The sequence below is a fragment of the Medicago sativa genome, chromosome 7 (assembly GCF_051527215.1).
Source record: "Medicago sativa cultivar Bolivia chromosome 7, Bolivia_mono, whole genome shotgun sequence".
NCBI lineage: Eukaryota > Viridiplantae > Streptophyta > Magnoliopsida > Fabales > Fabaceae > Medicago > Medicago sativa.
Genome location: NC_140755.1, coordinates 11,409,746 through 11,425,520, shown reverse-complemented (window position 1 = coordinate 11,425,520; position 15,775 = coordinate 11,409,746). Strand labels below are relative to the sequence as shown.

Here is a 15,775-nt window from a genome sequence, read left to right as displayed (position 1 = left end):
TCACCTTTTAACTTGAGAATAATTTTACAAGAATATTATTGAACGTTAATGGAAGTTATTTCATTTTGAAATAATGATTTCTCATTCTTGTATCAAGCATGAGTATACTCATTCCTACCCATGTATTTAAACTTCAAACAAACACTGCCATATAATCAAGTAATCATAAATATAAGTGTTAATCAAATAAACAGATATAATCAAATAATCATAAATTGTGGGCATGCTACATAAATATATCGAGTAATGAACAGATACACTCATTAACAAATCAAATAAACTCACTTTGCTTACCATATCAATATCATACGTACCTGTTAAACCACTCTATAAACAAAATTTATGAATAAGTTCTATTATCCTTAAATTTATCATAATCATTTATTTCAAACAGTTACTAATATATGTGTGGAAAACATCGAGGAGCTACACTTTTATTACATATCAAGAAACGGAAGCAGACGATGACACACATATTACATTGTATTTTCATACCAGCATGGTGACCATATATATATATATATATATATATATATATATATCACACTATAATACCAACGGTTAATTCTTTCGAGGTATTATGCCACCAATTGGATTCTCTACGTCGTAAAGGACATTGATAGTCGTCTAATCTTGATTTGATAAGCTAAACAAGGCGGTCTTTAATTTTTTTTATATATTTTAAAATTACCGAGCTTAAATCTAAGCCATACAATCTTGATCAAACTAACCCAACGGACCGACTGCGTGAGTGCAGTTAAGTTTATGACCGCAGGCTGCCGCGAAGAGAAGGCCATGAGTCAAGAGTGCGCCTCACACCATCCATAATGTAGTCATATGTTGTGCCTGGGGTAAAAGTTACACGTGCATAGTACTCTCCTTTGAAAAAGTAAGCTTCATTTGTTTTGTGAGAAGCAAAAGCTGCATCAATTCCATTCTCAAAGATCGTGCCGCGGAAACACATAAACCCGTCGGTAATGTTCTTGATACCTTGAACCAGACGGTTGGTTCCATAGTCTATACGAGCATACTTGTATCCTTTGAATAAGTAAACTTCTTTGCCCTTAGTTGACCTAAATGCAGTGTCTATTCCGTTTTCAAACACGGTTCCTTTGAAAAAAGGAAACATGTCAGCGATTTTCTTAGGGCCTGAGATTATTTTGTCGTTGCCCGAGTATGGTGCATAGTCTATGAGAGCACAAAAGTTTTCATAAAAGATGAATGCTTGGTTGTTATCGGTGTCAAAGGAACAATCTATTCCATAGCTTCCAAATATGGTATGAGAAAGTGATCTAAACCCATCGCGAACAAGACTCGGCCCATACAAAATCTTATCGTTGCAAGTTCCTGGAGCATAATCCAATAGGACATACTTATCATTCATGAAAAAGTAAGCTTCATTGTTCCTAGATGAACGAAATGCAGCATCTATGTAACCAGATTTTGTCATCTTAGGTTTAGTGAAGTTACTAGGGTCTAGACGAGGAAGAATTATTTTTTTTCAACAAGGAAGGATATTGTGTGAGCAAATAAAGGAAAAAGGAGGATATATATAGACACAAAATGTTGAGATAAAGTCAAGAACAAATTCATAATGTCTTCCTCCAACATTAGAAGTGCGATGTTGATAAGAATGTATGCCAATGTGACCTTTGCATATATATTCGTCCTTCCAAAATCGTATGCCAATGTGACCTTTGCATATATTCCTCCTTCCACAAACTTCAGGTCCTCTTCATCTTTTATTATTCCTTTATTTTTACAAAATTTTATGATTTATATTCGAGGAAAATTCCTTAGAAATTTGACATATATTGCTGGAAATCTTTTGTAGGTAAATATAAAAAAGTTGACATCTAGTAATTGAACACCATATCTCTTTCTTTTAATTTCTCTTATCTTTTTACTTTTCTTTCTTCTCTCTCTTTTTCTATCTTTCTTCCGTTTCTTTATTTTTGTTTGTTTATTTTCCTTTTCATTCTTTTCTATTTCTTTTTATTTTCTCTCTTTTTATCTTTTCATTGGTTTAAGGGGGATTGAGTAGCTCAGCTGGTTTGAGTTAAGGGATTAAAGGAGTTGGGATGCTAAAAGTGTAGGTTCGAGTCCTGGCAAGGATGAAAATGCACCAAATGAACAAAAAAAACAAGATAGAATGGATCAAGCCTACTCCACCAAAGAGATGAGACATACCGAAAAGGAAACTGATCCAAAAAACCCACTCAAATGCACCCAAACACCCCACACACAACACGACTATCGTCTCCAGGAAAGAACTCGTTCCACCACCCACTCATTCCTCCACATCTAGTGTCATACGAGAAAACACAAGATCATTATGCATTGTTCAAATTGTCCATGCAACAGTATGCCATAATAATAAGAGACCTCTCCTAATCTTATTTATCCAAGCTAAACCCAAAAAAACCCTAAAAAAGACAAACCCCACTCACAACCTAACCACCTAATAATCATATACCAGGCCATAAAGGCCAGCCTGTAAGTAATAAAGAGATGTTTAAGAAACTCGATAGAAACCCCACAAAGCACACAAACAGAGCCAATCGGCATGGTAAGAACTCCACGCCTACTAAAATTATATGTAGTAGGGATTCTATCCAGGAGAAGCAACCAAGAGAACATTTGAACTTTGGACGGAGCCCTACTCAATAGCAAATGGATAACTCTGCCACCTATCATATCACCTGAGTGAAAGTCTAATGCAACCTGAATTGAGTACACCCTATCTGAAGAGTTCTAACAATGATCTTGTGTGTGTGTGTGTGTGTGCGCGCCCCTTTCATTTATCCTCTTATTATTAATCCTTATTAGGTTAAGGTTTCTTAAGTTTCACCGATGAAATGTTTAGGTAAGAAAATCATTGATGTCAGTAGAAAAAAAAATATGTGTTACTCAATAGCAAAATCTAGCTGGGAAAAAGTGTTTTTAAATGATTTTTTAACCAACAGGACATGTCATGCCAATCCCCCTGTTTTTTTGGCAAGATAAGTGGTAACAAAATACTAGCAAGTGTACTAGTGTATCGATAAGTAGTAATATTTATAAAAGATTCGTCTCCACATGTATTATCTAATTTAAACTTCGCTACTATGATTATGATTAATATATTTATTACTTGATTTTTATACTTTGATTTGAACAAAACATCTAGGCCAATGTCTTGGTCACTAACTCTCTTATATAGTTATTGTTCCATAATCTCTTAGGTGAACCCATAACCTTTGAAGTTTCAAGATCGTCAGAGTACAAAACAATTATCACTAGTTTATGTCTCTACTCTAATCAATAATTGACCGGTTAAAATAGGTCGCATCAACAAAGATAGGGTTAATAATCATGGTGACCTAAATCGATTTATGGACATTCACAAACGCATAAAAAGCATTAAGAACAATATTAACTGAATAAAATAGGAAAGTAATCAAATGAAATTCATAGAATCATTTAAAGTTACATAATCAAATAATTACAGGGAAGTTCTTTTTTCATTACCTAACCTAGAGAGGATTAGTTACTCATAGTTTCTAAAAATATACAAATAGATGTGAATAAAAAAAAAATCAGAAAAGACCACCACTCGCTCAAATCATTCTGAAATCTTGTTGATGCTTTCGTCTTCTCATCACAAGGTAGTTTTCCAGTGTCCTAGGCTATTGGTATTTATAGGCGAGCTTTTCCTCAAAATTTTAGGGAAAGTTGGCTCGCAATGCGAACCCAAATCTCAATGTGAGATAGACAATAAGCTCCTATTTTGTATGTCAGTGAGAACTCGCGATGTGCGGCTCATACCCTGTGATGTGAGAGAGCCAATAACAAACACCTTTCTATATGGTCCTATCTCGCAATGCGAGGCTCTAATGGCAGATCATCTTATGTTATTTTTAATATACTTTTCAGTCATTTTATCGGTCATTTAAGTCATAATAGATGAGATTTAGAGAAGTTGCTCATGTTTTAAGGGGAATTTTGTAATGGTTTAAATTAAGTCACGTAATTATGTTTCTTCCATAAAACAGACAATTTCATAGATGTTTTGAGTCTTTTATTGAGAAATCATTTAATATGGCAAGCAAGGCACCATATGGAATCGCCAAGTTCTAAATAATGTTCCTTAAACTTCCCATCCTCTTGAATCGCCAAATTCAAAATAATGTTAATGTGTGGAAGGAGCTCAGTCAGTAGACATATTTCCTGCTAGGTTTATGTTGGAATTATAGGCTTTTCCCTAACCCGCATGGAAAATAAAACAAAAATCTGTATTTTTTAAAAAACAATACGCACAGGGTTCTTGAGACCATGCACGAGGCACATGGTAACTTGATAGAGAGCAATTACTCTATGTCTCATGCTCCCGGGGCTCGTGAGGTGCGTGTCTTTAGAATCTAGTGTAGAAATTGCTTTTTTTCAATCTTTGGGCGTTTTTCTTCTCTAACTCGTCCTTGGGATTAGGGCAGTAGAAGAAGGAGTTTGGTTGTGGTATAGGTGGCTGGCTGAAGGCGGTGGATGGGGTAGAGATAGAGGCGAGAAGCCTAATTTATGTTGCACTTATTATTAGAGCATGTGGGGGAAAAAACCAGGTGTGAAATGGTTAGTATATGACATAATTGTATTTTTGCTAGCAATTAAGTTTCATAATTAAATAATAGATTATTTGTTTTTATTGGAGATTGTTTTTACTCTAAATATTTAGAAGTGGAAAGTGAGTTATTATGGTAAATTTTGTTTAGAAAGTGAGCTATTGTAGTGAAATTTGTTTTGATTAAGAATAAGTTTGCTTTAATTGGCTGAATATTTTTTTAGTTTGTTTTATTTGGCCCTCATTAAAGAGATAAATAATAGGAGATGAAATAAAAGACACAAAAAGATATGAATTTGTTGAGGTATTAAATAATTAAAATGAGATAAGATTGTATTTTTGATAGTTATTAATTTTTTTAAAGAGGTAGTTATTAATTTTTTTAATTAGAGAATTGATTGATGTGTGTCCCAAAAAAAAAATAGAGAATAGATTGACATTAGTAAATATTTTAATAGATTTGTATAATATCATGCTTAGCATGGTCTATTACAATTTGGTTCAAATATTATACATTTTTTAAAGGGGAAATAACGTCACTATCAGACGGCTCTGGATACACATTTTAATTAATCAAAATTTTGAATGAACATAAAAAAAAAATATATTTTTTCTGTCAAAATATAAATAAATTTTAAGTATTTTCAATACATATTGCAAGTATCACGGCACTGTGTCGGTCAATGTTTTGATTGATGAGCTTTGAGTTTTATAACAAGGTTTGAAATTTTCAATTGATCGAATAAATTAATTTCGATTACTGTTGAACGATTACAAATCATATAAGGAAAAAAAATTATATAGATAGATATATGAAATGTGGAAGGAAAGGAAGCCTTTTCTGTTTATAACAAATGCTCCTGGTTATAATAAAGGCTTGTTGTAAGTTTAACTCAATTGGTATGCATGCACATTGTATTACATGTAAATGGGTTTTTGTAAAAAAAAAAAAATGTATATGGGTTGGACTTTCAATATTGAACTCTACTCTTTACTTAGGGTGTGTTTGATTCAAGTTTACAAGATATTTAGAAAAAAGATGTTTGATTAATATTATAATATTCTAAGGAACCTTGAAAGTGGGGATTATAATAGGCAATTACACATGAATATATTCCAATCTTCATGGGAACTTTATTCTCACTTCTTTTCTTTGGGATTTTTTTTTTCTATTCCCAAGAATATGTTATACCCGGGAATAAAGTTTAGTAAACTTATAACAAACGTTGGCATATACATATTTATATCATTTTATTCCAAGAAATCTACAAATATAACTTGAACGAAACACACCCTAATAAATTTCTAGCCACTAGATAATTTGTTGTTAAAAAAAAAGTCCCTAGATAACTTAAAAAAAAAATGTCGTTGATGCTCTTCGGATTAAAGATATAAGGCACCTTCCTCTTATTTTTTTGGATTAAAAAATGGTTAGAATATATCTCTTTGGTTAAAAACAGATTCTCAAATCTCAATTGATTAGTCTTGCTTTCAAGAGTTCTTGTCTTGTTCCTTAGAGGTTAAGAAACATGTGGCTAATTTGTGTTGAGTTAGTTAACAATTCATTATTTCGGCAAAAGTTATGGTGCATAAGAAAATCCTTATGCACCGTGCATAAATCATTCACAACCATCAGATCTAGTGTACATGTGTAATAATCCTAGGCTTCTCCTCCCAAACTACACCAAATCAAGGAATAAAGAAAGAGGTATAAGTGAAACATAAGTTAAAATACTTCTCTCTCTAAATTATTTTAGAGAGAGAAGCTCTGCAACAAAGGTTATCTTCTCCGATCAACATTAAAACGTCGGCGCGGTGGTGGCCGGCCCAACAGGGCGGCGCCACCGCGCCAGAAAATTCAACTTCATTTTTTTTTTTAAAACTGAAGACACTTTCCGACATCCTTTTTCGCGCTGGTTATGAATATGGCCTTGATACTTGGAGGACTGTGCACCCAGGACCTGAAAACCTTGACTTCCTGCAGACTACTATCAATACCCTTCAGCCAATCTTGAAGCTTCTGCTAAGCTTGAGCTTGAGAATCTTTGCAAGTTGATTGGAGTGCAGACAAAACATTGTTAACTCTTTCCTTAAGTCTGCTCCATCTCTTCTCATAGCTCTCTGTATGCACCAGATCCTTTCTTGATTGGATAAGCTAAACCAATTCATGTCCAATATTCTCACAAACATTCTGTAATAATGTAAAATCAAGAAATATGGTTGTAGGTGAGGATAGCTTTGTAGGTTTAGGTTTAGCTACTGGTACAATGGCTAGAATTGATGATGATTGGCCATTTGTAGTTTGAAAGTTGCTGGTTGAGGGTTGATCAGAGACAGTCTCGGTAACTTTAGTGGATAAAGAGTGATCAATCTCCATATCAGTTGCCTCTGATGTGGTTATGTTTTCAGGTAAGTTTGATGAAGATGGTTGATCAGGGTTAGGTTGTGGATTGATGTGATCATCTTTAGAGTCAGAATCCATAGATGTGGCTATAGAAACTGTTTTATCAATGCATGTTGGCTTAATGAAGGTTGGTTTGATGAAGATTTTATGTAAATGAGTGGTTTGCTCAGGTAAGATTTGAACAGAGTTAGTTGAAGAGGCCATTTGTAGGTTAGGTGCTTGTTGTTGGGGGCTTTCTAAAGTGACTTCTTCATTAGCAACTGCTTCAGAAGCAACTTCAGAGGCTCTTTGTGAGCTTGGGCTAACCTCTGGTTGAGATGTTGAGGCTTCAGCAGTAACCTCATCAGGCACAACCATGTTGAGTGGTTGAATAACCTGAGGTTGGAAAGGATGGTGAAGGGGTAGTCTCTCACAGACTTTGTTTCTTATCTCAGACATTTCACCTATCCTTTCATTAATAGTAGGATACATAGGTTCAAAAGGAATTGTCTGAGGGGGCTTTTTGTAAGTCTTGGTTGATGTTGATTGGCTTTTTAAGAGTTTTGGGTAACGTTGTCCTAAGGGTTGATCATCAGAATCAGTTGATGATGATGATGATGTGGATGAAGATGAGGTGGATTGGGAGGATGAAGGTGAATCTGATTCTACATTAACAACAGGAATAAAGTGTGAGAGATCAGGATTACCTTCTTCATAAGCTACTTCTTTTGGCTCAGCAACAGTATCCTCTTGAACATCTTCAGTAGCACTCACTACCATCAATAAGTTACCAGCTTCTGAGGTCACTTGCTGTTGAAGATCCTCAGTAGCTTGAATAGCTTCTTTAGCAACAACAGCCGCATCTTCTCTGACAATGCTAGATGCAGGAACCTCAATCTTCTTTGAAAGCTCCAAGGCCTTCTAAAGAACTCCAGCAGCAGCATCTTCAGCCTTCTTCTTGTTCATCTCCCTTATAACCACGTCTGTTGAGGCTTCAACACCTTCCACTTCCTTAACAACATAAGGAGACTCTTTAATCTTCCTTAAAGCAGGCTTCCATTTCTTCTTAGGTACTGTAGATTGATCACGAGCAATCACATTTGAAGAAGCAGCAACCTTCCCACTTCTAGTTTTCATGTTCAGGACCACATCAGTGTCCAGGTCCTTAACTTCTTCCTCAATTGATGGCATTGCAGAGCTACCAATCTTTAATTTGTCAGAAGCAACTTTCCCTTTCTTTGCCTTCTTTGTAGGTTGTTCAGCTTCTAGGTACTTTTCCTTAGTGGTTGCCTTCCTCTTGGACTTTCTGCCTTTTGCAAGTGGCAGAGCACCACCATACATTTCTTCAGGTACATCCTCCAACCTGATGACCTTGTTATATATCTCGTAGTAATCCTTGATGAAATGTATCTGCACATCAATAGGATCCTTCTTGCAGATGGGTGGAAAGTCTCTCATCAGATCAGACTTAGCTCTGGATTCGCTCAAGTCAGATTTGAGCTTGGTGACAGTGCTGATCAGCTTCATATGCTTGAGTGTATGAGCATTTATGAACTTCCCAGTCTTAGTGTCAAGCAGCTCGTCTGAGAAGGCTTCAACACTACTGAGTAAGTCCAAAATCCCTCCTTGATGAAGGATTTCTGATATGAGCCTTCCATAAGGCACCCATCATCTTTTCTCCGTTTGACTCTTCCTCAGCTTATCAATCATATACTTGAAAAGGTACTTAGGCACATTCACCTTTTCCTTCTTAATAAAGTGATGAAGGAAAACTTTCTGCCCTAGTGAAGGTTGATCACTACCTCCACCTTTTGGAAGCAGATTCTCATTATGAATATTCAGAAGCAGCTTCTTTTCTATGCTCAGGTCAGCATACTTTCCTGGCAACATGGAGTTGTACATAGTCATGTTTACTCTTTCGTTCCAGGGGATGTTCCTAGCATCTGGAATATCCACTCATGAGTATTTACAGAAGCATCTAATATGAGTACAGATGCTATCTGCCATTTAGCAATAAAAACTAAAATTCCACAGATGCTTGACCTAATTTCCATGCCAGTGTATGGTTCAAGTCCCATTTCATCTCTTGATTTCCCAGCCAGAGTAGGGTCAAGAAGGATCTTCTACTTCTCTTCAGCTTCAGAAGCAGATTTATCATAAATTGATGCTCTTACCCAGAAGTGCCTTACCAAAGCTTCGTATGTTGGTCCATTCAACATATTGAAGTACGGCATGAGTCCTTGTCCTTCGTAGTAACCTTTAATATCACACCCATGGTATTTTAAAGACTCAAAATCTACAGGATTCTCTGTTGGAATCCTTAAATCCCATTCTTCTAATTCCATGGTTCTTCCCTTAATTTCGTAGGCAGGAGCTTCTTGAGAAGTAGATTCAGAAGCACCTTGATGTTGCATGCTGGATGTTGATTCTGGAATGTTCTTACGCGAGCTTGATGATGCCATAGATGAAGATAATGATTTTAGGGTTCTAAGATTTGAAGATGCAGAGAGATTGCGCTTACTTCGCAAGAATGGTTGAAAGAAGAAAATGTTTGTTGTGAAGTGAGTAGTGTGTGAATTGACTAAGTGTTTTGAGTAAAAACGTTTGCAATTCAGAAAGCGACAAACAAACACAACATTAATGATAAGGGGGCGCGTGTTTAGTACATTCAAAGCTTATAATCATCATTGCCCTTTTAGGTTATACACCAATACAAATAAGCCACGTCAGAAGTTCTTAGAGTAACTGCCAAGTTAGTGGGCCAGATGTTACCAAAAAGTAACTTCCAACGTTTCCACTAACTCTGATATTCAGAAACACAAAATCCAGCTTCTGGACTTCAGATGCTGACGTCATCATCAGAAGCACATTTTCCTCAGAACCTCAATAAAGAGCTTCTGATGGACCACAACTTCTGAACAGACTGCAGAACCTAAAATCCTATCCAGGAGCAAGCAAGCTTTTAATCAGACACAAAGTGCATGTTGAAATTTTTCTTTATAAAATCAAATCTTTCAACAGTTAGAGGCTTAGTAAATATATCTGCCCATTGATTCTCAGTATCAATGAATTGTATATCTAAAATTCCTTTTTGAACATAATCTCTGATAAAATGGTGTTTGATTTCAATATGTTTAGCTCTTGAATGCAAAATTGGATTTTTAGACAAACAAATAGTAGCAATATTATCACAATAAATGGGAATACTGTTAGCAATAATCTGATAATCTTCCAACTGATGTTTCATCCAAAATAGTTGTGTACAACAACTTGCAGCTGAAATGTATTCTGCTTTTGCTTTAGACATAGCAATAGTTGCTTGTCTCTTGCTAGCCCAGGATATAAGATTATCACGAAGAAATTGACAATTGCCACTGGTTGACTTTCTTTCAATCCTATCACCAGCATAGTCAGCATCATAGAATCCAATCAACTTATAATCTGAGGATTTCCTAAAGAGGAGTCCAAGATTAGTTGTTCCTTTCAGATATCTGAAGATTCTCTTAACAGCTGTTAGATGAGATTCTCTAGGATCTGATTGGAATCTTGCAGACAAACATACACTGAATAAAATATCTGGCCTAGATGCAGTGAGGTATAACAGAGAACCAATCATACCTCTGTACAGCTTCTGGTCTACCTTTGTTCCAGTATCTTCTTTGCTTAAAGTGCAGGTTGGATGCATTGGAGTGTTCATCACTTTACAATCCTCAAGTTTGAACTTCTTCAGAAGCTACTTAGTATACTTTGTTTGATGAACATAGACTCCATCCTTGCTTTGATTAATTTGAATTCCAAGGAAGAACTTCAGCTCTCCCATCATGCTCATTTCAAATTCATCCTGCATTAACTTAGAAAATTCCTTGCAAAGAGATGCATTAGTAGAACTAAATATTATATCATCAACATATATCTGCACAACAAGAATGTCTTTCCCAAGGGACTTTCTGAAGAGTGTTGTGTCAACCTGACCTCTTTTAAAATCATTTTTGATTAGGAAATTACTTAGTCTATCATACCAAGCTCTTGGAGCTTGTTTCAAGCCATATAGTGATTTCTTAAGTTTGTAAACATGGTCAGGATACTTAAGATCCTCAAAACCAGGAGGTTGCTTGACAAACACTTCTTCTTCAATGACTCCATTTAGAAATGCACTCTTGACATCCATTCGATATAACATTATGCCATGATTAACTGCATAGGAAAGAAGTAACCTGATTGCTTCCAATCTTGCAACTGGAGCAAATGTTTCAGTATAATTAATGCATTCTTGTTGAATGTAACCCTGTGCAACAAGTCTTACTTTGTTTCTAGTTACTTCTCCTTGCTCATTCAACTTGTTTCCGAATACTCATTTTGTTCCAATAATGTTCTTCTGAGAAGGTTTGGGTACGAGATCCCACACATCATTTCTTTGAAATTGATTCAACTCTTCTTACATAGCTAAGATCCATCCATCATCTGAAAGTACTTCATCAACTGTTGTAGGTTCAATCATTGATATCAGTCCAATCATTGAATCTTTTTGTCTGAAGTATGATCTTGTTCTTCTAGGACTATCTTTGTTTACAATGATTAGATCCTCAGGATGTGAAGACTTGTGCTTGAAAGTGTTCCTGAATTGAATAGCTTGCTGAGAGCCATCTTGAGCTTCATCAGAAGCAACTTCATCATGTGCTTCTGAGGTGGGTTCAGCTTCTGGACTATCTTTAGATTCAGCTATCTGATCAGGTTCAGGAGTATCTTCAGGAACCTGTATCTTTGCAAAACTTTCATCTTGCTTTGGAGTTTTATCCCCAAGCTCTTTGTCATCAAATTTAACGTGCATGGATTCTTCAACACAGAGTGTGTAACGCCCATACTAAACTTATCTAGAATATTTAGAATGTGCGCTAAATTTAGTTCTGGATACATTAAAATTACAATAATAAAAATTGCGACTGAATAAATATATATATCACTACAGGATCGTACATTTGCTGTATGAATACATGTCTGGAACCATAATAAATAATCTGAACTAGTACGACACGAGCATGTGAAAATATGACATTCAGCCTCCTGTATTGTCTCCTTGCGACGTACAACCTGCTGATCTGAAACAAAATAAAAGGGATTGGGGTGAGACGGGATGTCTCAGTGAGTTCCACCTATCCTAAGCTGTAGGCAATCTCATGGAACCTAGGATCGCCATCTGTCTCTAAGCTCAACCCTTTTTGGGTTTATACAGTTTTGTCATGCTTAACTGAGCGATCGGGGGATAACTAGGATCGCTATCTGAAATACTGATTCAATCCTGATACTAATGCTGAAATCATACTAACTATTATAGTCATAATGTCTGTCATATTATGTTAGGAATGTTAGCGTTGAACAAACAATATTATCTGAGTTGATTTTACGGAATAAACCCAGGTGGAGTAACCCCGGAATTTATTCCACTCTGACCGGTAATAATTCCAACTGGCGGGAACCCAACTGACGGGGATACCGGACTCCTCTGATTATCGTGGGGTCATCCTCACGGATAGTGCCCGTTCCAACTGGCGGGAACCTTTTGTATCCTAACTGGCGAGGATAGCAAAAGCCACGGTTTAAACATATTTTAATATTATAACTGAAATGATTTCTGATAATTGAAATAATTCTCAACTCCACTACTAACGGGGAGCAAAAGAGAGGAATACATTAACTTAATTGATTTCTTATAATAATAACATCCTGAAACTGATAATAAAGACGTAGTGATTCCGTCTTTATTCTGAAATTAATTCTGATACTAACCTATTCAGGTTCTAGGCATGTCGTTGTCATATGCCATTCCTAAAAGGTCATAAGATTTCCCCCATATTCTGATAAACTAAATTCGACTAATTAAGCCGAACTTCCATAACTAGGATTCTTTACTTCCAATGATTGGAAATCCACCCATGAATTGTTTACATGACATGCTTGTTCTAAATACATCTCTTATGTCAATGTGCAATAATTATGTAATGGCACCTAAGTTGGAGGATTGCTAAATATTCTTTGTCACATAGTAAGAAAATATGCATTAATGTCAATTCGAACATGTTTATGTTACTATGCATGTTGGAGCATCTTAAAACATTCCTGGTTACATAATTGAATAAAATGAATGTTTCAAATTCTAGCCGAACAATGGCTATATTTATGCATGATAAACTTTCTTATAAAATTATTTAAGAAAATGTAACCATTTCTAGTAACCAAGGCAAATGTTAAACTCCAATATTTTTCTCAATCATTTACATAAGTAAATTCATCATTGGCCTTGTTTAAACAATTTCCTCCAACATCAACACTATCATAAACATATTCATAACATAAAAGAGAATTTAGAGTAAACTAGTAACCAAAACATGTGACAATTCAATTTTCCAAATTATATGTATATCAATCTTCTATTCAAATTCTATCCTCCAACATTAGGACTAAAGTAGTATTGCACAACAACATAAGAAATTTTAGAACAAAATAATGGGAATCTAGCATTGATACAATTATGCCAACACGTTCTAATAATTCTTAATCATATATTAGCATTCTAATGATATAATTTACTACCCAAAGGTGGGTTTACTAACTAAAGGAACTCACCTCGAATCACTCTTGGAAAAATTGCAAAGCATCTTATCAACAACTTGTAGCTTCTGCTATCTTCAAAACTCCATAATCAATTTTCCAAAATAGCTTATGCCTTGACTTATAGGTCTTGACTTTTCCGAAACAGTCCAACCCACTTGTGACATACTCCTAACTCATCAACCAGCATATAGAAAAATTACCATTTCAGTCCCTGCACCAGAAGTTTGCCGTTTGGCTATTTAAGCACTTCCAAAACAGCTTAATTACTATTCAAGCACTTTTATCATCACTAAAACAGCTTATGATTTTACCATTACTCATATACCAGTTAAACATATCTCTCATAAACTGGTCATTACAAAAAAAATACTTGAAACAACTCAAATTCCAATTTAAGCTATTTTCCAAACGGCTTAACTAGAAACTCATGACTTCTAGCATATCAATTTCAATTCAAACTTTCACACATAATTCCAACATGAATAAACAGTCCTATGAACCACTTATACAACAGTTGGAATTCACAACTTAGTCGTTTAAGGCATTTTGCTCAAAACAGCTTATATGACAACTTATTCCCTCTAAACAATTCAACTTATGTTCAAATTTTCCAGAATACAACCAAACATGATTACACTTCAGCAAAACTACTTGCATCAAAAGTCTAACTTGTTTCATCCAATAATCATTTATGATAATTTCCTTGAAAACAACTTATACCTCAATTTAGGCACTTTTAGTTCAACATAACATCCCAACAGCAACAACACTAAAACTGATACTACTAGCAGTCAAAAATACAGGGTCATCACTGAATCCAAAAGCAATAACAGGTTATTTGTGATTACCTTCTAATGCTCCAAGTAGAAATCCAAAATCATAAGCTAAAGCTTTCAAATTTCTTGTACTCAAGCTTCAGCTCTCTTTTCATGTCTTCTGTCCAAGGCTTGGTTCACCAACATAAGGTCTCAAAACTTGCTAACAAGGTCACAATATGATAAGGATCAAAGTTGTTTGCTTGTATGTTGATTTTAGCTTAAATTTGGAAAGAATGATGAGAATTAGGTGGGAGAAGAAAAAGGGCCGAGAGAGAGAGAGTTAGAAGAGGGGAGGAGATATTTTTTATGAGGGAGAAAAGAATGGGAAAAAAAATGAATATATTTTGTATGCTTGACCTTTTATAGTCCTTAAATGAGTAATGACCAAAATGCCCTTTTCTACACTCTTCCTCAACTAAAATATCCGATAAAATGCCGTGAAAGTTTTAAGCGAAATATTACATTCACCGTGATCCGTTGGAATAATTTGATTCGGTCCGGAAAGTCTTATGTGCAATTACCATTTTGCCTTTCCCTAAAAAAAACCCTAAGATAAATAACTGATACTGAATTTTTACATGCGGGGTATTACAGAGTGTCTCTGAATCATACACTATGTATGCCTTTGACCTTTCAGAGTAACCTAAGAAGATTCCTCTTTGGGCCTTGACATCAAATTTCTTTAGGTAGAGCTTGTTATTCAGAATGTAACATGTACATCTAAATTGATGAAAGTAAGAGATAATAGGTTTTCTTCCTTTAAGTAGTTCATATGCTGATTTCTCCAAGATTGGTCTGATATAGATCCTATTCTGGACATAACATGCTGTATTCATTGCTTCTGCCCAAAAATGTTTTGCTAAATTATTTTCATGAATCATGGTTCTGGCCATTTCTTGTAAAGTTATATTCTTTCTTTCTACAACCCCATTTTGTTGTGGAGTTCTATGAGAAGAGAATTCATGGACAATTCCATGTTTTTCACAAAAAGCTTCAAATGGCTCATTTTCAAACTCTCCACCATGATCACTTCTGATTTTCAAAATCTTTGATTCTTTTTTAGATTGAATTTGTGTGCAGAAGTTACTGAATACATCATATGCATGATCTTTACTTCTCAGGAATTTTACCCAAGTCCATCTGCTATAATCATCAACAATGACTAATCCATATTTACTTCCATATAAGGATGCAGTACTGACTGATCCAAATAAATCAATATGGAGTAGTTATAAGGGTCTGGAGGTTGAAACAATGTCTTTAGTTTTAAAAGATGATTTCACAATCTTTCCTTTCTGGCATGCACCACAGAGTGCATCTGAATGATAATCTATATCAGGAAGGCCTTTGACAAGTTTAACTTACTAAGCT

The 15,775-nt window shown here is 35.2% G+C and overlaps 1 protein-coding gene and 1 long non-coding RNA gene across 3 annotated transcripts; both read right to left on the bottom strand.

The window, feature by feature from the left end:
• Positions 1–351: 351 nt before the first annotated feature.
• Positions 352–1,523, bottom strand: LOC146904232 (albumin-2-like). Its single transcript, XM_085728054.1, has one exon. The coding sequence runs from the start codon at positions 1,448–1,450 to the stop codon at positions 764–766; it is 687 nt and encodes a 228-aa protein (XP_085584180.1). The 5' UTR covers positions 1,451–1,523; the 3' UTR covers positions 352–763.
• A 10,302-nt stretch (positions 1,524–11,825) lies between these two features.
• LOC146904231 (uncharacterized) lies at positions 11,826–14,968 on the bottom strand. Of its 2 annotated transcripts, XR_015019453.1 has the most exons (3): positions 14,435–14,940; positions 13,599–13,797; positions 11,826–12,073 (listed from the first exon to the last, which is right to left on the bottom strand). It is a non-coding gene; the product is annotated as an uncharacterized LOC146904231 (long non-coding RNA). The 2 variants fall into 2 exon arrangements; XR_015019452.1 differs by lacking the exon at positions 11,826–12,073 and having other exon boundaries at positions 13,362–13,797; positions 14,435–14,968.
• Between the last annotated feature and the right edge of the window lie 807 nt (positions 14,969–15,775).